This window comes from Meleagris gallopavo, chromosome 11, assembly GCF_905368555.1.
Source record: "Meleagris gallopavo chromosome 11, MGAL_WU_HG_1.1, whole genome shotgun sequence".
In the NCBI taxonomy this organism is placed as follows: Eukaryota; Metazoa; Chordata; class Aves; order Galliformes; family Phasianidae; genus Meleagris; species Meleagris gallopavo.
Genome location: NC_139414.1, coordinates 14,342,356 through 14,363,337, shown reverse-complemented (window position 1 = coordinate 14,363,337; position 20,982 = coordinate 14,342,356). Strand labels below are relative to the sequence as shown.

Here is a 20,982-nt window from a genome sequence, read left to right as displayed (position 1 = left end):
AGACAGCCATGCCCCAGCCCTGAGGACGTGCTGGTGGCTGGGGTCATCCTTTTAGCCCTTGCTTTAGCCATGAGGAGGTTTTAAGACCCTGTATAAGGTGAACCCATAGGTGACACCCCAAGGTTAAGATACACTTAGAGCTGATCACCTCTTGTGACCACGCAATGGCCTGCAAAAGGCCACAGGATGGCAAAGGGGGCTCAGGTCTCCAATAGTGCAGGAAGGGGGTGCTCGCCAAAGCCCCATGCCCACCCCTCCTTCTTTGCTGCCAAGTCCCAGCCACGCTTGGCCAGGTAGACGATAACCCCCAGAACCCATGGGCCTGCCGCCAAGGAGGAACAAGGAAGGGAGCACCTGCCTCGGGGTCCTGCACTGCTTAACCCTTCCCCATGCCCTGGGGCACTGCATTGCCCCCCAGGATGCACAGAGACCGAGCAGCACTCATCACACCTCCACCAGGCCCCCAGTAGTGCCCACCCCACTGACCCCATGCCCCCAAAGGTGCGGGGCATTGTACTAAGGGCCCATGACCTTAACATGGCTGTTGCGTGCAGGGGGTTATCTGCGCCATCGGTGTGTATCCCATTGCAAACACCCACGCAAATCCGGGCTGGGGAGGGGGGGGGAGGGAAGGGATGAGGGGTGGTTCCACACAGGCTGGGCCGTGCCTTGGTTGCAGGTCACCTTAAATGAGGGAAATGCAGTGAGATGCACCAAACAGCCTCCCTGCACCCACCGTTCCCCCTGGGGACCACCAACGCCCTACCTCACACCCGTGCTCACAAGCCCAGGTTTGGGCACCAAGGTCCCCCTTCCCTTCTGCGAGGTGGCACCTCGGGGCGCCCAGGCAATGCATTCCAACAATGCTTTGGGTGCACCGAGTGCCACCCCCAACCCCCGCTCCCCAGCACCTGGCTGCGGCTCGGCGGTGCCATGCGGTTGCACAACCCCTTTGTTGTGTGGGTGGGGGAAGAGATGCAGGGCTCGCCGCTCCCTGCCTGGGCATGAGTCACACAGTGCTCCAGGCACATCTGCTGCAGGGCGCGGGGGTGGCACGGCCTCAGCAGGGTACAGGGGGCACTGGGCCGTGCCATGGGGTCACCCCAGTGTGTGCCATAGGAGCATGCATGCGTCCTTCCTGTGTGCATCAGGAATGCCTGTGTGTGCTGGCAGCAACCCAGGAGCTGGGCACGAGCACCCTCCTCCTTTCCATTGATTATTTTTATATATATAGATATATAATATATATATAATATAATATATATATATTAAAATTACATTTCTCTTTACAAAAACAATTCAACATCAGGCCAAGGGACGGAGCTCATCTCCTCAGCCAGGGCGCAGATCCCCAGACACAGGGGCTGTGGCATAGTCTCAACTGTTGGGCAAGATCCCTTCTGGGGTTGCCCCTATCCCCTAGGTGGGGCTCAGTCCAGAGTCCAGCAGCAGAAGGTGGGATCGGGGTGGTGACCTCGCAGTGAGACGCCTGCTCTGGGTCCGGCATCGCTCACCTGGTCCCTGCTGTCACCGCCTGCAAGGAGAGGACATGAGATCAGGGGGTGACAGGGTTGGACCCCATCCTTAAAATAATATTCGTGGACTTACTTCTGCCTGGAGGAGCTGTATGGGTCGAGGAGGTGGGAGCTGGCCTGCGCCAGGTTCCAGTCGAACATCTCCAGCACCCGGTGGCACTCCACGCGGGACTTCAGTCCCAGGCAGAAGAGCTGCTCCACCTGCAAAGGGACACAGGGCATAAGGATCAGGGTGCCAGGGTGCCAGGGTGCTGGCAGTGGGTGCTGCAGCATGCTGTACCTTCAAGTACTGGATGGCACGTTGAACATTCCAGCCGTGGTTCTGCAGGGCTGCCTGGCACTCCTCGGTGGTGACGCCATGCACTGTGTCCTGAACCTGGGGAAGAATGGAGGTCACTGTGTGTCACCATGGGCAGCGGAGTTGGGGAGTCAGGGAGACACTATGGCTGCCACCCCCAAGACTCCATTCCCAACCAGGAGTTGGGCACCAGCAATGAGGTGTCAACATGGTATTTCCGCCTCCTGGGCTGGGGTGACAGCCACCTTCCTCCCAGACCCATGGGTCTAACTGTGGGTAGGGCTAATTTGGGTTAAAAGGGCCCTCAAACCCCATGTGGGAGCTGCAATGACACTCCTGCATGTCTTCAACCTTCTGCGGGTTGAACATTGGGAAACAGATGCATGGGGTGGGGATACCTTTTGCCCACGGCCATCTGCACAAAAGTCACGTCTCTCCTTACCAGCCGGATCTTCTCCGAGGGACGATAGCCATCTGGCCCATCATACACGATTTTCTGAAGGCTGCAGGAAGCTTTCACCAAACACTTGGGCCCGAGATTGCTGTTGTTGGAGGAGAAGTTGGCCTTGTAGTCAGGCTGCTGCTGCACCATGGGCCGGACGGTGGCCGTGGTGACCACGCGGGATGCTGGTGCCTCTTCGGGGCTTTTGGCCTCCTTGAAAAATTTCTCATACTTGTCCAGGTAGGCAGGGCGTTCGGGCAGCAGGTAATAGTGGGTGCTACTGACCTTCTGCCCATCCTTCACAATGGGCAGGATGCAGGGCCCCTTGGAGCAGTCCTTGCCCTGTGCCTGGATCACTTTGGGGGTAGCGTATTTGGGGTCCAGAGCGAAGCTCTGCGTGGTGGGCATGGGTTTCCCTGGCGATGTGGACAGGCAAGAGCAGAGGGCAGCCCGCTGCTGTGGGGAGCCCACCTGCAGGGCCATGGGGCTGGGCGTCCGTGAAGTGGGCTGTGACAGCGGGTCCCGAGGGGGAATTTGGGGTGGCCGGTCCTCTTCGCCCCCTGAGGCTGGGGACAGCTCCCCAGACCAACGGCCAGGTTCATTGCGGCGCAGCGGCCGAGGAGGGATGGGAACGCGGGGTGGGATTTGGGGTTTGTCGTCAGCCAGGCATGCGGATGGCCCCCGGGGCACGTTGAACCTCTTCATGCACTCCTGCTGCAGCTCCTGGAAGATCTCAGTAGTCTGCGTCAGGCTGGGCTGCTTGGTGTCCTTGGGGGGCAGAAAGAGGTTGTCCTCCAGCCCCGCCGCCCGCTCACCCTCATCCACGAAGCCGTAGTTGGTTTCACCTCGCTCACGTGCCCTGGGAAGGCCAGCACGGCTGCCCCGCCGCCCCAGGGGGCTGTTGATGGAGCACACCTCAAAGTCATCCTCGTCCTGTGCCACGTCATCGTAGGCGGGTGGTGGGGGCAAGGGCCGGGCGTCCCAGTCCACCACTGGTGTGGGGTGGAGGGGCCGGGGCAGGGCTCGTGTGGGGCTTTGCGGGGGGGTTTTGTCCAGCAGCGAGAAGGCCTCCATGGCCAGTTTGGCGAGGGAAGGGGCCGTCAGCTCCCCCACGGGCGAAGGGGTAGTGGGGGGCACCTCCTCCCCAAAGTCAATGAGGGTCACCTCGCCGCTCGTTGGTCCCTCACTGGGTGACCGGCTGGGTTGCCGCTCGCCCACCTTGGTGCCCGGCACGCGGGCAGAGGGCTTGGCAAGCCGCAGGCCCTTCCCCGGGCCTGGCTTCTTCAGACAGAGCTTTCGGAGGCCGGCCGACAGGCCTTCGTCCTCCTCACTGACCGGGTCGTAGGAGGGCTCTAGGAAACAAAGGAGAAAGCAGTGAGTATCCCACTGCACTACCCACCAGTATACCCATCCCGTGTCCCCAGCTGCTGCCAATCTCAGAGGTGACTCCAAACCCCAACTCCTTCCCAAAGCCACAGTAAGACCCCAGAAAACTCCCCGCAGCCCCGTGGCACAGCAGCCTCAGCCACCCCTCACCCTGCTCTCTGGGCAGGGTCCACGGTGAGCCAGGAGATGAGGACCCCCTCTGCTCCACAGCCACCCCAGTGTAAGCCATTTCTGGAGCCCGGGACACAATCTACAGGGAGCAGAGCCATGCTGTCACCCCCAGGTGACACCCCATCGGTAAGAGCAGGAGGCGAGCACACAGCACACCCCGAGTACCTTGAAAGAAAGGAGCTAAGAGAGAAGAGAAGGGACAGGAGCAGGGCTGGAGGCTCCAAGAACAGCCCGACTTACTGGTAAGCAGGATGGAAGGCTGAGGCGGGCGCGGAGGCGGCTGCCCTGCGGGAGGAGAAGAGAGAGCCCGAGAGCAGGCGGGACGGGGGGTGAGCGCGCGGAGCAGGCGGCAGCCGGGGCGGCTGTTAGCAGGAGCATGGCGCATGCTTTATCCCCCTGCACCGCTACGGACAGCAGCAGGTGCCGGCGTGCTGCCCCAGTGGGTCGCGGGGTTGGGGGTACAGAACTTGCACGGTGTCGGCTGCAACCGCAGCAGTGAGCCGCTCTGCCCCGTAATGGGGAGCCCTGCCCCGGGAGGGGATGAGGGGCCCGGCCGAAGGCCAGCAGGGCAGAGTCCAGTCCGGAGGGGCCGGGCAGAGCCGCCCACACTGCTGGCAGTGGCACCGGGCAGGGTGACAGCATGTGCTGGCTCCCCACCACCGGAGCTGCAACAAGCAAACAGCAGCAGACAGAGCAGAGGGGACAGATGGATAGTCCTGCCCGCCACCCAGGCAGAAAGGTGCTCAGAAGGGACTTGGTGCAGCTGACAGGTAGGAGGTGGGGGGCGAAGGGGTGAAGACACTTACTTTTGGCCCTTCCTGGGAGCTGGGTAGGTCTGGCAGCGCTCAGGTCCACTCCTAAAACATCAGGAGGGTCCATGGGATTTCCCAGGTACAGCCTCGGGAGAGAAAGAAGAGAGCAGTGGGGGATCAGCAGGATGTTGCACCTTTCTGGGCACACAGGACACGCCTGGTTATACATTCTGTACACTGCAACATACAGTAGGGGGCTCACCCTGCCCCTTGCTGCAGGATGGTGACCCCACAGCTCTATGGACAGAGGTACATCCCAACTGCTGCGTCCCTGTGATGCCAAGTGCCCGTATGCTCCACTTTATGAGGCTTCCGGCTCTACAGCACAGGCCCCTGGTGCAGCCTCAGTGTCACCCATCCCCTCTTTGCCTCCAGCACAGGGCACCCACACATGCGGTACCGAACCCAGAGAAGCACGGCGGGAGGCCCGGGCGAGCCGTCGCAAGCCAGGCATGGCGAGGCAGAGAGCCGGCGCAGCCCGAAGGCCTGGGTGTGTGCCGAGCTCGGTGCGTTCTCTGCGGCCCGGACGGCACGTACCCAGGGCGCGTGCCCACGCAGCGGGGCGCGGGGAGGCCTGCCAGGGCACGAGGCACGTCCGTGCGCCCGGCGCCTCGACAAAACACTCCAGGGGCCGCCTGCACAGCTCCAGTGCTGGGAGCCCTGCTGTATTGGGGCTGGGGTGCCGTGGGTATCACCATTCCATGGGGTGTGGGAGCTGCCTCGACACTCTGGGAGCCGTGCAGGCTTTGTAGTTGCATCTTGTTCCTCCCTAAATAGGCCCTTCCACATCCCCCCATCTCCGAAATTGGGGGAGAACCCACAGAGAGCTATAACCATGCCCACAGCTTCCTGGGGTCTGCTGCACCCCAGGATCCACTGCCCCATGCCCAGCCTCAACACTGCCCCAGCCCTCCTCCAGCCCTGCTCCCATTACAAACCATACAGGGTCATCTCTTCGTAAAGCACGGGGAGAAGAAAACATAAGTTATGTCTACATAAAGTGCCAGCAGCTGTAATACTGTCACCTCTGGGGTGACATTTCCCCTGTCCCAGCGCTGCCAAGCACCAAGCGCTGCCAAGCACCAAGGGGTCTGCGGGGCTGGGAAAAGGGCTCCACGCCCAGCCCAGCCCCATGTCCCCACACTCCGTGCCATGCAGCACCTGACCCTGTTAGTGAGAAGAGGCGAGGGGGTTAGTCAAGCTGCGGGGACCCTGCCCAGAGCTGTCTCCAGCACAGCAAAGAGGAAGAGGAGTTGTAAGGGAGGAAGGCCAAGCTCGCTCCTTGCAGGGGGGAGGCAGGGGGTGAGGGGGTTGCAGAGAAGACAGAAAGTTTCTTACTCATCAATTTTATCGGGAAACCCCCAGCACTGCTGAGGGTTGGTGTCTCCATGGCCTGTGTGGATGAAGCTGTTTTTAAGCGGCTGGCTGATGTCATGGGCCGACAGCCCTGCCACCGAGGTCACCGTGTTGCGGGGGAACTGGCCCACTTTTAGGGTCCGCTTATTCTGACCCCGCCACCAGTAATTCTCAGCCCTAAGGAACAAAAAGGACCTTCGTTACTGAGGATGGCGTGGGGAGGGTGGCAAGACCCCAGAGGGTGGTGATGGGAGGGGGACAGAGCCCTGCCCCAGTGACACAGGAGGAGCAAAGTGACTCAGCCTATGACACGCAGGCAGGCAGTGGCACAGCTGGGTAGGGTGCCCAGATCCTAATCTTGAGCCCTGGGCCCCCCCCGGCACCAGATGCCGGGAGGGGGGCAGAAACCAGCACATAGGGAGTGGGGGTGATGAGGAGCAGAGCTCCTTGTAGGGTGCGTCTCTGCACACCCCGAGATGCTCAGGAGCCCTGGGCATGGGGCTGCTGTCACTGGGGATGGAAGAAGCAACGGCCATGGGACCGAGAGTCTGGGTGCTGATGCTGAATCCCCAGATATCCCAATGCCCATGTGGGAAACCAAAGTGGGGACAGCGGGCTGTGGTATCTCCCTTGCTTCCTTCCTCCCTTCCTCCCTACCAGTGGAGCCCCATGCGGGGTGAGCTTCCTCTGACTATCTGGAGGATACTGGGGTCCCAGCAGAGTCCAGTGCTGCCCCAGGACACAACTACCACTGGGGTAGCACAACCATAAGAGGGGACAAACCCAGAAAGCAAACTCCAGGGAGGGCCCCCCAAGCAGCAACCCCCAGCCTCTCCCCATCCTGCACACCCCCCCCTCCTGCACCCCATGCACTGGGGGACACCCGCAGCCCCGCTCTCCCCAGGCAGGCGACGGAGCCGCGCAGGGGGTGGCACAGCTGCCGGCGCTGCCAACCCGGCGAGGCTGGCACGGGCCCCGCGGTTTCCTGGAGTCACCTGTGAGTCACCCGCGGCCACTAGCTCAGCCCTTTTCCTGTTTACCTTCCCCGCTCGCCGCCAGCCAGCCGCATTACTCAGCGCCGGGACCCCTCGGCGAGGGCACCGGGCACCCTCCCTCGCCCGCAGCGCACCGGGGCGGGCTGCTGCGTCCCCTCCCGGGAGGTTCCTGCTCCTTCCCCAGCTCCTAGAGCGATGCTGCGGCCAGGCAGCCCCAACCCCGCCGCTCAAACCACCGGCACAAACCTGCTCCGTGCCCCGTATCCCTGCCGAAAGCCCCCTCCCTGGGCCTTCAGGTAGGTCCTGCCGCCGTGCACACGGAGCCGGGGCCCCTTCCCCTGCCCACACACACGTACGCACACCCGGCGCTGGTTCAAACGACGTGCAGGGGCTTGAAAAAGGGGTGGGGGGTGTTGACGGTGCCCCGGGGCGGCCTCAACGGGGCCGGATGCAGCCCCCGGAGGAGCCCCCCGCCCACCGTCCCCTCCCTGCCCTGGCAACCCCACAAAGGGAAACTGAGGCACGGAGCGAGGTCTCCCCTCCCCCCCGAACAGCAGCACCACCACGAAGCCCCACTAGCCCTACCGCACACCCCTAAGCAGCAGAGCCACCCCGACACCGCGCCTGCTGGAGAAACTGAGGCACGAGAGGCTGCCCAACGGCACCCCCAGAAGGACCGCATCCCCCCCTCCCGCCCCCATCCCCGTGCCCCTCACCGCTGTGCAGTTCACCCGGGGCCGGCAGCGGGGTGAGCGCGGCAGCAGCAGCCCCGCACCGCGCCCGTGATGCACCGGGGACGATGTGCGCGCAGTGGCGCGGCCGCGCCGCCCTCCGCCGCTCCTTTCCCTCCTTCCCTCCCTCCGCCGACGCCGTTTCCCTTCCCTTCCCCTCCCCTCCCCTCCCTGCAATTAAACCACCGCCAGACCCTGGGCAAGAGTCATCGGGGAGCAGCCGGGGGAGAAAGCTGGTCCCTGCAGCCACACAAATCCGGCCTGATTCACCGTGCCGGAATGCGGGGAGCCAGCCCCAGGGGAGGGGGGCAGAAGGGAGGCTGCGCCTTTCTCCTCGCCTCCACCCTGCTGTGGGGCCAGGAGGGGGGCTGGCACCCTGTGCGACAGTGGGGAAAGGGATGCTGAATGCCTCCAGCGTGTCTCTTCGGGAGAGGGATCCTAGAAGGGATGCTCTGAGGATGGGCATCCAGGAACCCGGTGTCACCCACCCTCCCAGCCTGGAGCCAGGACCTCCAGGGTGGGGAACGAGGGCATGGGGCAGAATGGAGCAGCCACTAAGCCAAGCCTCAGAGCAGGAGCAGAGGTGGCACTGAGGCCCTGGTGACAGTGGCACTTCCCCACTGCTATCAGCAGGGAGCGGCTGCCTGGCAGCTGTGTCCTAGGGCAAGGCCGTGGGGTGAGTCAGCGGGGACAGGCGCTGTGGGGCAGCCACGCTGCCCACATCATGGGGGACACAGAGCCCCAAACTCCCCACAGCTCAGCCCACTGCTCACCATCCTTGGCTGCCGGCCCCCACCCAGAGGGCCGTGCTTTAGAGGACTGGCTCAAGGTCCCCCCCGTGCACTACCTGCCCTCGATGACCGTGATGATGTCGTTCATCTGGATGTGCAGCTTGTCAGGTTCCTCGAAGTCCTGCAGAGCCCTCATGTCGGTGGGCTGGGCCTGCAGGGATGCTGGGGTGAGTGCATGGGGACGCAGCATCTCCATGTCCCCCTTCACTCTGCACTCGGAAGGGGCAATGAGGACCACCTGAAATCCTCCACCCCACACCTACCTCCACCAGGAAGTCACGCAGGGCCACAAAGGTGGGCCGGTCCTCGGGCTTGTGGGCCCAGCACTGCAGCATGACGTTGTAGACGTCCTGGGGACAGTCCTCAGGCCGTGGCAGCCTCTCGCCCTCCTTGTCAATCTTGTGTAGGATCTGTGGGGCAAGGCAGTGCCATCACGGGACAGTGTGTGCTGGGGCAGTTCGTCTGGGGAGCCATAGATAAGGGGCTTGCTGCACCCACCTGGCTGCCATTGAGGCCAATCCATGGCTCCTGCCCATAGGTGAACATCTCCCATAGCGTCACCCCAAACATCCAAGTGTCACTTGCGTGGGAGAAGGTGCGCGTCTTTAGGCTCTCAGGAGCACACCTGCACAGGGAAGGATGTGAGCATCACGAGGGGTGGACCTCCAGATCCCCCTCCCCACGTGGACCCCCAGCCCAAGCTTACCAGGCAAAGGGCACCTTACGATGTTCCTGCATCACGTAGTGGTCATCGTTTTTGGGCAGAGCCCTCATCAGCCCAAAGTCCCCAATCTTGACCTGCTCATTGGAGGCAAGCAGGATGTTGCGGGCAGCCAGGTCTCGGTGGATGAAGCGCTTGGACTCCAGGTAAGCCATGCCCTTGGCCACCTGGATTGCATACTGGCACAGCGTGGAGATGAGAAAATGGCCCTGGTTCTTCCGCAGACGGTCCAGGAGAGAGCCCAGAGGGGCCAGTTCTGTCACCTGGCCCGTAGGAAGGGGATAGCAAAGTGGTCAGGCTGAGGACACCCCATTTTGGGCTGCTTTCTGTCCCCCAGTCCTGACACCACTGGAAGAAGACTGCAGTGGTGTCCATTGGAGGTGGGCTCCATGCCCACCTGCCTCACTTGGCCCCACACACAGCACCACCACCCTGCAGGGCTTGCTGACAGCAGCAGCCACAGGACGGGGCTGGTTCTGCTGGGGACTCACCATCTTCATGGGGTGGGAGAGCACCACGCCGTAGAGGCGGATGAGGTTCTTGTGGTCCAGCGAGTGCATGGCGTTCACCTCGCGGATGAAGTCATCCAGCACCTCCGGCTGGCTCAGCACGTCCGTCTTCAGACACTTCACAGCCACGTTGAGCTACAGCCAAGAGAAGGGGTGAGCCACGGAATGGGGACAGCACCTTCCTGGGAGTGTCCCTGTGCCCAGACCCCCACCACTGGCGTAGGGTTTTGCACAGGCTCGTGCCCCTCACCGTCTTGCCGGCAGGCGTGCACCACTCTCCACGACGCACAACACCGAAGGAGCCATCACCCAACTTCTCGAAGAGCGAGAGGTCCCGCTCCCTGATGAGGCAGGTGAGGGAGTGCTGGCCCCCTGTGTCGGCGGGGGGTGGCGTTGGGGGCTTGCGGAAGGTGCTGTGGGGCTGAGGAGGCAGCTCCGAGTCTGGGCGCTTCCCGCTGAACACCTGCAGCGTGCAGATAGGCAAGATGTGGGCTTGGAGACACCCACAGGTCCTCCCTCCCATTGGTGGTGGCCAGAGCCTGCCTCAGTTTCCCCTTCCCACCAGTGAGAGCTGTTTGGTGCCTTGCTGGTGCCAGGCTGATGGGTCGCCCCATCCACCTCTTTGGCTCTGCACACGCAGAGGTTCCTTCTGAAACCTACTGATGACCCCACGCGGTGTTTCCCCAGCGGGCGGCGTGCTGAGCAGCACTTCTAGATGGACAGAAGAGGCTGCCCTCCAGCAGCCAGAGGTCCCGGGCTCTCCTCGGCCAGGCTGTGGGCACACGATGTGCCTGGGCACCGTTCCAAGAGAAACCTCCAGCACAGTGACACATCCCTACAGCAACGTGGGCCTTGCGACACGCGCTGCTGCTGCCAGCTGCCCAGAGGGGTTGGGGACGGGCTCTCCACCCCACCAGCTGGCACTGGGCACGTCGCCCACAGGAAGGGGTCTGTCCTGGCTCACAACTGGGGCAGCTGGCACCTGCATGGGGAGTGCGGGGGCCAGGGCAGGCATGTGGCTGCGGGGGGAGGTGGCATTTCTCTGCCCGGCACAAGGCTGAGTCGCCTTCTATTAAAAGCCAGGCACAGCTCGGCTCAGCCTAGATGAGTCACAGAAGGGAGAGGCCACGACCCAGCGCCCAGCTGGTGAGCACACGGGCCATCTGAGGCTGTGAGGTGCCCAGGGGTGCAGCATCACAGCATCACTGTTATTAGGGAAGGGTCCCTGGATCCCCCACCCTAGTGCTGCTGGGAGCTGAGGCAAGCAGAGGGCTGCACAGCCCATAGGGCTGGTTGAGGCTCTGCTACTAATTAGCTCTGAATAAGTTTCTTGGAAAAAGAGGCAAATCACAGGAGGGGAATGAATTTCCTGAGTGCCGATCCCAGCTGAGAAGTGACCCAAGAGCTGCGTAGGGCTGGGGCATGTTAGCCATACCTTGCTCATCCAAGATTTCCGCTTGCACATGGCTTTCCTCCGCTTCACCGCCTCCCACAGCCGCCGCTGGCCTATGGAACACAGGGACTGTCACTGATACAGGGCCCTTCTTGAGAAGAACTACCCTTCAGCCCTTGGGACCACATCTTCCTCTGGGCTCCCCAAAAGATGCAGCCACAGAGGGGTACAGGGGGAGGTTGAGGGAGGAGGATGTACGCACCGGGGCGCCCCATGCCAATCTTCTCCAGATCCTCATTTTTGACGTACTCGAAGTGGGACAGGCGGGTGACGTTGAGTTCATCCCGGATGCGCAGGAAGTATTGTTGCAGCTGCAGCTCAGTCAGCAGCTCCAGCAGCCAGTCTGTGCCCTCTTCTGCCTGCATGCTACAGCTCAGCTTCTGCCACACAAGGTGCTGGGTTAGTGGGGACCCTGCATTGCTCCCCAGTGTCCCCAGGAGCCCAGCCCTAGCCCACCCGTGTGCCAGAGGGGCTGGAAGCCGGGGCTGCTCCCTGTCCCAGTGCGGATGCCAGGGATACTCATGGGACTCATCTCCTACAGAGCCCATCCTGGGCTTTCTTCCCTATCAGCAGGACCCATGGAGAAGGGTACGAATCCCATAGTGCCCACAGTCCTAATGAAACACACCCTGTGCTGTATGTACCCAGGCAGTGGTGCCAGGGATGGAGAAGAGGCAGAGCCCCAAAACATGGCACAGATGCCCCTAACACTGTCCCCACACTGCATGCTGATATCTTACAGGCATAAGGGACAGTCCCACCTGGCACCAGACATGCACATGGGGCACCCCATGCCTGGCCCCCAGCCACACTCCCTGTGCCCAGCTGTTGAGGGCAGAGGTGGCAGCTGTCCCCTGCAGGGACAGACACCTCAGTGCTGTTCTGGTGCCATAAGGCGGTGGCACAGGAGAGAACAGATGGAGACACAGAGCCATGAGTGTGCGGGGAATGAAGGTCCCCAGGGTGTCATCATCACCTCCCCGGAGTTGTGCCGGGGCACAGGATCCCCAACACCATGGATCCTCACGTCCCCAAGTACCCCCCTTGTCGCACCGCACCTCAGTGTCCCCTCTCTCCCTCCCCACCATAACCACAGCCTTCCGGGAAAGGACCCGACTCAGCCTCCCACCTCCAGCAGCCAGAGGGGACGTGGGAAAGCCCCCATGCCGGCCCCACAGCAGGGCAGCCCAGTCTATCCTCCTCTTTCCCTGGGGAGACGACGTGGCCCCCGGCCCCCTCACCATCTGTGTTCCAGCCGCGTCACCGCCATCACAGCCCTCGGCTAAAAATACGGCGGGCACGGGGCACGCGGGGGCACTGCGGCCGAAGGAGCCGCCAGCTCACAGCACGGGGCCATCCGCGGCACCGGGGGGTGACGGCCACTTACTCGGTATACGCGGAAGCGAGCGAGGAAGGGGAAGGAACGGCGCAGAGTCTCGAAGCGTCGCATCCTGTTTGGCTGCAGCCTCGGCCCAATGTGCTCAGGGTACCCCTGGAGATGCCAGTGTCCCTGGGGCACGGCGAACCCAGCAGAACCGGGGGACCTACGAGGGTGTCAGCCCGGCTGGGCGACGGCTTGCTGAATGCCACCCAGGTACAGCCACCCCAGACATCCCACAACAGGCGCAGAGGGCTCGGGGCATCCCTGCTGCACAGGGGCCGGCAGCAGGACGCAGCGCTGCGCTTCTCCTCCTCCTGCTTCCGTCGTGCCCTCCTTCCCGGCCGTCCTGCCCTCCCCTTCCCAAACGCAATGGGGTTGGAGCTGCGGCGTCGGCGCTTTCCCGATCGGTGCCCACGGGTTCGCTCCCCAGCAGTCGCTGTCTGTGAGTCCTGGGGCTTCGAGCGGCCGCCCTGCCCGGCTCCAGTCCCAGGAGGATTTATTTTAGCTGCGCGTTGGCCCGGCTCTGGGCCGTGCGCCCAGGGGGCCGGGCTCCGATCAATGTGCTGCTTTCTCTCTTGTTCGGCGGGTGCTCGGCAGCTGCACCGCCTGGGAGAGCGGACCCCGGCTCTCATTGCCATGGAAACTCGCTCCAGCCTTGGGAAAAGCTCCCAGGCCTCAGTTTCCCCCCTCAGGAAGCAAGGCGGGAGGGGGGACATCCGGCCCTGTGCTCCCAAAGGGGAGGCGGTGGGCATGAGGCCAGGGTGATGGGCACCATGCCGCTGCCCCACCAGCCAGAAGGGATAGCGGGTGTGCTGCCAGCCCCATAAACCCACTCGGCTGCCAGACCCTGTGGGGTGCTGCTAGGGGACACAGAGATGGACCCCTCCACAACCATCGGTGGGCCAAGGTGACATGGGACAGGCAGCTCTTGCTGCATTGTGGCCATGCCCAAAGAGCTTCCGCCGTGGCTTCCAGTGCCGGGATCCCGGCTGGCACCGGGCACAACGGCCCCATTGAGCAGTGACAGACGGGCACAGTGCCCTCGGCACCAAGCTCTGCCACGCGCCAGCTCTCTGCCCTGGGGACACCGCGGGTGTGGGGGTTCCCTGTCCCACTGTGCAGCCCCCAGCACCCTCTGCTACCCCCAAGCGCTGGACAGCTGTATTCCAGCTGTGCACACCGCGATTCAGGTCCCCTCCTCGCAACGGGTCCAAGAGCACAGGACCGACACCACCACCTCAGCCCCCAGCACCCCAGAGGGGTGCAAGCCCCCAGAAGCTGTGGGGCACAAACCACAGCCCCCACCACCCAAGGAGACAGCAAAGAGCCACGGTACAGGGACACGGGGATGGATGGCACAGGTACCCACGCACACACCTGCAGCGCTGGGATGCACCCTACGTGCACACACGCTCCTGCACGGGCGGTGACGGCTCTCACGTGCACCCCAGGACCACACGCACGCAATCCTGCAACCACACGCACCACGCACACACCCCGACACGTGCACGACCGCAACCACACCTCCTTCTCCCCTTCCTTGCACTCAAACACATCACCTCCGCGCACCCTTCCCCACCCCCCTGCAGCTACCGCCGTGCCCGGGCGCACGTGCACCAACACCCCGAGCACCAACAGCCCACCACCCTCTCTCCGACTGACGCACGTCTGGCTGTGCGCCCGCACACCGCTCCTGGGCACGGCGGCCAAACACCCACGGCACCGCGCAACGTCACGGCTCTGCCCACGGGCTCAGCCCCGGCGGCACACGCAGCGCCAGTGAGACGCGCGCCCTCCCGAGGTGACACCCGGGGGTGCACAAACACATCCCGACCCCCCCGCCGGCCCCTTTCCCCGCATCCGTGCACCCCGCACTCCTCGCACCCAGATGGGGAAACTGAGGCGCGGTACGCGAGTGGTACCAACACGCAGCCAACCCCTTGGGGGTGAGGGCGAAGGGACAACCCCGATTTGCGCAGGGTGACCCCAGAAAGGGGACACGGGTCCATGCCGCTGCAGATGGCCATCTGCGTGGCTGCCAGCCACCTGTGCTGGGCACCCTGCCCATCTTGCGGCAGCCCCTCTGTGCCCAACGCCGTGCCAGCGCCAGCTGAGCCAGACTCCCACCGTGCCACCAAGAGGGGACAGTGCATGCCTGTGTGAGAACACCTGGGTCCACATCCCAGCACTGTTCCCCAGTAACATAATTCCTCCCCCATCCCCATGCCCTGCGCCTCAGTTTCCCCACGCATCAGGGAAGGAGTGCAGCCACGCAGGGTGGCTGCTGTCCCCATGCCAATTTATTGGGAGATGCCACGCAAGGGAGCATCACCGTGACCCCCCTACACTACGCCAGCCTCGAACCCACAAGCACCCTGAGGACGCCGCGGGGGCCGTGCCACCGCTCCCCCCATCTCCCCCCGCACTGACCCGCCGGCACGTCATGCCCAGAGTGACGTCCTGCTGGGGAGGCAGCCCCGGGCGACTGCTGCCCATCCGTGGGGCTCGCAGCCCGCTGCTGTCCGACAGGCTGTGGGGCAGGGCGGGCAGCATCTCCTCCTCCTCCTCGGCGCTGCTCAGGCGCTGGTAGTCACATCTCTCGCCCATGGCACCGGCGGCGGGTGGGGGGCTCTGCGCCTGCCTGGGGGCGGCGAGGGTTGGAGCCGGGCACGGGATCACATGGCAGAAAGTTGCTGCAGTTCCGGAAAACAGCGAGAGGGTGAAGGTGACCGCGGTGATGGAGAGGAAAAGGGAGGGGGGAGGATGGATGCGGAGGGGAGGGGGAAAGAGAACGGGGAGCCCCCCAGGTACCCGTCCTCACCGTGGCACTGCTGTTCTCCTCCCAGCTCCGCAGCCTGCGTGCCCCCCCCGGTACCCGAGCGTGGAGGCGGGGGCATCGGCGGTGGCATCACCGCAGCCTCCGTCTTCCCCCGGCTGGCACTGCGCAGCCCTCGTCAGGCAGAGGGGAGCAGCGGGGAGCACCACCCGGCGGGGTGGGGGCTATGGAGGTCCCGTGCCTATCCCCGGGGCCGGGGGGGGGGCCGCAGCATCCCCAGCATCCTTCCTGCTGTGGGAGGAGGGGGAAGGGATGCGCGGGGAAGATGGCTGCTGCGCAGCACTGGCGCAAAGCTCAGCAGGGCAGGGAGCGTAGTCAGGCCCTGGTGTGATGGGGAAGCATGCGGCAAGGATACACTTTGTGATACCCCACCCCTAGCACAGAGCTGGGGGGGCCCTGAGATGCTGCCTGTGCCTGCAGCCCTCCAACATCACATGCAGTCACAGCAGGAGCGAGCGGCGCTGTGTCACCCCCCCAGATGGGGACCTGTCACTATCCCATCAGAGTCCCCCAGGTGCAGGGGGGCTTACAGGGGGCTGAGTCACAAGACAGGGAGGAGGCGGGGCCTGGAGCTCTGCAGCCCCCCTACACCTGTCTGTGCTTGGAGGCATCATACAGCCCCAAACATCAAAGGGCTCCTGGTGCCACCACTGCATGGCACGACACCCCACCCCATCTCCTGGTGCCAATGCCACAGAGCATGACACCGCATTCTACATCCCATTCTGTGCCCTGGAAACATTATACACCCCACCTCTTCCCCCAGTGACCCCCCCACACAGCTTCTCCCTTCCCATCCTCTCGCCCCCTCCCCCCCCATGCACCCACAACCCCAGAGAAGTCGCAAGATGACCCCACGGTTCCAGTGCAGGGGGCACGAGCCCATCCTGCCTCCAACCTCCCAGCACACCCCATACCCAGCGGGACAATGGCCTCTCGGCAGCCCCTCCTGCCATACCACAGAGGTGAGCTCAGCACCAAGCTGAGCCCGCGGGCACGGGGCGTGGGAGCAACAGCCACCTCCGCGCGCAGCCCCGCCGGCGTCACCGCTGTGACTGATGCACGTGCTATGCCACCTTCCTGCTGGCCCCGTCCACACTGCCCATACACCCCCCTCCCCTCCCCAAAAGAACTTTCACCCAGTGCCGGTGGAGCAATGCTGCAGGGTCTGAGTCCTGTCCCCACAACCCAGGGTGACTCCACACAAGCCGGGCCAGGCTATGTGCATGGCATGAACCCTTAAACAGAGCGTTGGGAACCAAACCCCAACTGTGGGTTGTGAACCGAAACCCAATCCCAGCACCCATGGACCTGCGGCTCAGCCAAAATCCCAAAGCAAGAGCAATCTGGAGCAGGTGCACAGCATCACCCCAGGGGGTTCCCACCAAAACCACGGCCACTGAGCTACCTGTGGCAGTGACAGTCACACAGACCACAAAGTGTCCTCCCCACCGCAGGACACCGGACCTCCCCATCGCTCCAGGCAAGCCAGCATCACCCTTGTCCCCATGTCCTCTTGATGTCCCCATGGAGCAGGGCAGCAGCATCCCCCACACCCACTCCATCTCCCTGCAGAGCTTTGAGGCAGGGGTTCCCCACTCACCTCCAGCACAGCACATCGCCCCGTTCACTGTCACATGAAGGCTGGGGCTCACCACCCTGCCTGCCTCCTTCCTGACAGCAGTGTCACCTGGAAGTGATGTCACCGACTCCAGCAGTGGCACGAGTGGCTGTGCCCCGGGCTGGTTTGCTCAGCCCTGGCGGGGCCCCAGGGGTGGCCCCAAATGGCAGTGACAACACTCAGCAGGCTGGCTGCTCCAGTGCAGCCATGCACACACACGCACACACACACACACGGGCACCTGCAGGATGCTGCTGCCCCACTCCCCTGTTGTGCTGCCTTGTGCCCCCTCCGATTCCCAGCGTGGTGTTCCCATACCGATGCGTGTTCTGCCTTCCTTGCTGCTGGCACCTGGCATGGCTCGCTGGGACATCTCGGAGGGCCGGCACGGAGCGATGCTGACACCCGCGGTGGGGGTGGGCGGCGAGGCCGGCTCACCGGGTGCCCCTGTGCTGTGGGCTCGGTGCCTCTGGAGCCCAGCACCATGGTTTGGTTTTGTCCCGGTGCATCTCCTGCTCTCCGCGCAGCCATCAGCCCTTGGACGTGTCCACAGCCCAGCAGTGCCCCCCCGCCCTGACAAAGCCCAGTGCAACCCCAATCCTCTCCCTAAGCCTCTTTCCTCTACTAAATCCACTCCGTATGTCAGGTCGCAGCTCATTGCCCACAGGAGCTGTTCCCCATCTCTGCACCCACATTAGGACCCAGCCCCAGACTGGAATGCATCCCCGGGGTGGTGGGAATACGGTGAACTGGGGGTTTGTAACAGAGGGATTTGTAACCCAATCTCATCCCTGGCTCTGTTTCCTCTGTTTGGTTTCAGGGCCCAATTGGCCGCATTTTGGCACAAAAAGGCAGGAGAGGCACAGGACAGCAGCCACGCAAAGAGGCAAGGACACACACTCATCAACTGTGGGCACCTTCAGCAAAGCAGCCCCCCAGCACCCATCCAGAGCCCCATGTCCAGAGCAGTGTCAGAGAGCACATGGCACAGCCCAGCACTGCCACACGATGGCACTGGGCTTGGCATCACTGAGCATTACCGCCCCAGGGATTGAGCCACCAAGAGACCCCCCTGCACTTGGGCACCCCAATGAATACTGATGTGTGCCTGGCAGCCCCCACACTCCTCTTACCTGTGCCGGGACAGGCGTGCAGCTCAGGTCCGTTGGCAGCACCGCTTTGTGCCCCAGCGTCCCCACGAGCCCAGCGGTGACGCAGAGGTGGCACAGTGTCACGGCTTCACCCACGCAGCCATGGGGGTTGCAGAGCTCTGGTCACACTGCCCATAGGATGCCCTGGGGAAGGAGAGGTCAAGATGGGACCCTGACAACCCCACAGAACCAAACCCAGGGGCAGCACTAAAATGCCCACCCACAACTCGCTGGCCATGGAGATGTGCTTCTACCTGGGGGCACATTGGCCATGGAGCACCAACCTCATGCACAGGGGTTCTGTGTACCCACGGTCCTCCCATTCCCAGCATGAGTATAGCATCTGGGCATGTCCAGGAACCCCAAATCTGCCCCCACGTGCCCAGAGCTGGGAAGGGGCCTCGGTGCCAAGCAGAGCAGCACCTTGGCCAGACCACGGAGCACCTGGCTACTCATTAGCACTAATTGGTGGCAGCCTAATGGGCCAGGCAGTAGAGTGAGCAGTGCCCCCTGGCGCTGCTCAGTCAGTGTGGGATCGCAGTCAGCCCAGAGCACAGCTGGAGGGGGGTGGCTGGGCACCCCAGAGGGCACAGGGCACCTAGGGGAGCCTCTGCTCCTTGCATTAGGTTGGGACCGAGACGGTCACTGGGGACAGGGGGACAGAGACAGCCCTAAACGCTGCCCCAAAACCCTGTACACCCACACCAAGGGCTGCCCCCACCCCAAAGAAGCATTTTCCTCAGCTGCAGCAGGGAACGGAGCCGCACAGTCTCGCCCGCTCCTGCAGCACCACACCTGCAGGAACCGGTGGTGCAGGAGGTGCAGCCGCCCCATCCCCTGCATGCACAGCCCCATCCCCTGCAGGTATGGCCTCCCCAGCACCGCTGCCCCCCAGGTCTCCTCCATCTGCAGCTGCTGCACCATCCCAGTGCCGCAGGGTAAGGGCTCTGCCCCAGCCTGGGTGTTGCCGGGGGCTGGAGGCAGGGAAGGAAAGCTCTTCCCTGTGCTTTAGGGAGGGAAGGTGCACTGGGGGCAAAGATGTCTCCAGCCCCAAAGCCATTCTGCTTTGAGGAAGGTGCAATGAGAGCGCTGTTTCTCAGAGCATCCCTGAAATACATCAGCGGATGATGCTCTCCAGGAATGTCCACCTGCAAATCAGAGACAAACTCAGTGGCCCTGCACAGGATGGGGCTCGTGACACCCCCACCCACAGTGCCCCAAGGATAAGCGCCCAGCTGACCCCCTCCCATTGAGGCTCCACTGGTAGATCAGCCCCACATGGCTCAGCCACAGGGAACCTGAGAGCCCACACCTTCCCACCGTGCCCATACCCCAGGGGCTTCCCAGGAGAAACTGAGTCACGGCTGCCACCCCCGTGCCCAGCCCCGGGCAGCAGCAGGAGCGGAGCGGGGGCACTGGTGGCTCCAAGCTGTTCCCATACAGTCCCACCGGCACCAGGCCAATGAACACCAAGCTAACGAGGCCTCAGGTTGCTCAAGGTGTTACAAACAGGTTGCATAGCCCAAGCCCCCAACATGCACCCCGAGGTGGGTTCGTGTGGGGCCACAGCTGCTCAGTGTCATCTGTAGGGTGGGCTACTTTGCAAACTCTCTCCACAAAGAGAGTCCCACTCCTGCACGCCAAGGTGCCACTTTGCTCAGGTTGCAGCTTCAGCAGGGTTTTACCAAAGCAGATGCCTTTTCCCACCCGCTTCGTACCAAACCAGCCCAGCAAGGGTGCGCCTATGGGAACCCCACAGGAGGAGACCCACGGTGCCCGGCCAGCAGGCAGGGACAGGGGCTGCGCCGGGGCGGCTCCGCAAAGGTGAGAGCGTGGGGAAGCGCAGCGCCGGGCCGTGTCTCAGCCTGCCCTGGGTGCTGCACGGCCCCAGGGAACCCCGTGCCCGGGGTCACCGTGTCTGGGCCAGGGGAACGGGGCGACCGAGTGCCCCCTCGGGAGAGCAGGCCGGGCAGGGTCCTCTCAGCGAAGCACCGTCGGGATTAAGTTTTACAGCACTTAAAAACAAGAGGCTGAAAGCAAACCAATGCGTCTCGAGAGCTTTAGTGGGACAAACCTGCCCCGATGTGGCTGTGCCGGGGATGGAGGGTCCCTGCGCCGCGTGACGCACCCGAGCCGGGGGCCATGCCCCGAGCACAAGGATCCTCTGTTCAGCGCGCACAGCTCCCAGGGGCCGGGGAGGAGTGAGAGCGGAGCAGAGCTGCGCCCGCAACGCAAACCTTCCGCGGGGCACAGCTCGCCGGAGGGGGCCGAGCGCCCGCAGTGCCGCAGGGCACGGTGCCAGCGCCGCAGCACCACCTCCACGTGCCGTGCCCGACCCCGACATCTCGGAGCCCGCTGCCCGCGGCGCCACGAGCAGGTCCCGGCCCCCGGCCCGCATCGCCCTCACCTCTCGGCTCGCGGCCTCTGGTCCCGCGCGGCGTCCCGGCGCTGCAGGCACCATGCCGGGCGGTAGGGGAGCGGGGGTGGGAGGGGTCTCCGCCCTCACACTCCGGCCTCGCGCCTCCGGGGTGGCCACGTGCCGGGGAGCTGCTCCTGCTCCCCGCGGTACCGCTCTCCCTCCTCCTGCACCCCGCGCAGCGCCTCGCCCTCTTCCTGCCGCCCCCTCCTGGCCCACCAGCGGGCTCTGCCCGGGGGGCTGCCGCCCTCCCCGCGCTGCCCGCGCTCCTGCTGCGCCCGGCGGCTCAGGCCCTGCTCCTGCCGCGCTTTGGGGCCGCGCTCCTGCACCCCGCGCCCGCCCGCCCTCCCCCGCCGCGCCCCGGGGCTGCCGCCCTC

The 20,982-nt window shown here is 63.9% G+C and overlaps 1 protein-coding gene across 7 annotated transcripts; it reads right to left on the bottom strand.

Moving 5' to 3' along the window:
• Positions 1 to 1,248: 1,248 nt before the first annotated feature.
• On the bottom strand, positions 1,249 to 20,951 carry TNK2 (tyrosine kinase non receptor 2). Of its 7 annotated transcripts, none has more exons than XM_085232649.1 (17): positions 20,597 to 20,951; positions 18,172 to 18,333; positions 11,403 to 11,580; positions 11,183 to 11,253; positions 9,998 to 10,210; positions 9,730 to 9,882; positions 9,224 to 9,501; positions 9,016 to 9,142; positions 8,781 to 8,927; positions 8,574 to 8,668; positions 5,983 to 6,177; positions 4,639 to 4,730; positions 3,998 to 4,117; positions 2,276 to 3,627; positions 1,816 to 1,911; positions 1,609 to 1,736; positions 1,249 to 1,534 (listed from the first exon to the last, which is right to left on the bottom strand). In XM_085232649.1, exons 3-17 carry the CDS (start codon positions 11,563 to 11,565, stop codon positions 1,528 to 1,530), a joined length of 3,237 nt encoding a protein of 1,078 aa, XP_085088775.1. In that variant the 5' UTR covers positions 11,566 to 11,580; positions 18,172 to 18,333; positions 20,597 to 20,951; the 3' UTR covers positions 1,249 to 1,527. The 7 variants fall into 7 exon arrangements, with proteins under 7 accessions (XP_085088775.1, XP_085088770.1, XP_085088771.1 ...); XM_085232644.1 differs by lacking the exons at positions 18,172 to 18,333; positions 20,597 to 20,951 and adding exons at positions 15,012 to 15,274; positions 15,403 to 15,505; XM_085232645.1 differs by lacking the exons at positions 18,172 to 18,333; positions 20,597 to 20,951 and adding exons at positions 15,012 to 15,274; positions 15,403 to 15,505 and having other exon boundaries at positions 4,073 to 4,117.
• Positions 20,952 to 20,982: the final 31 nt, after the last annotated feature.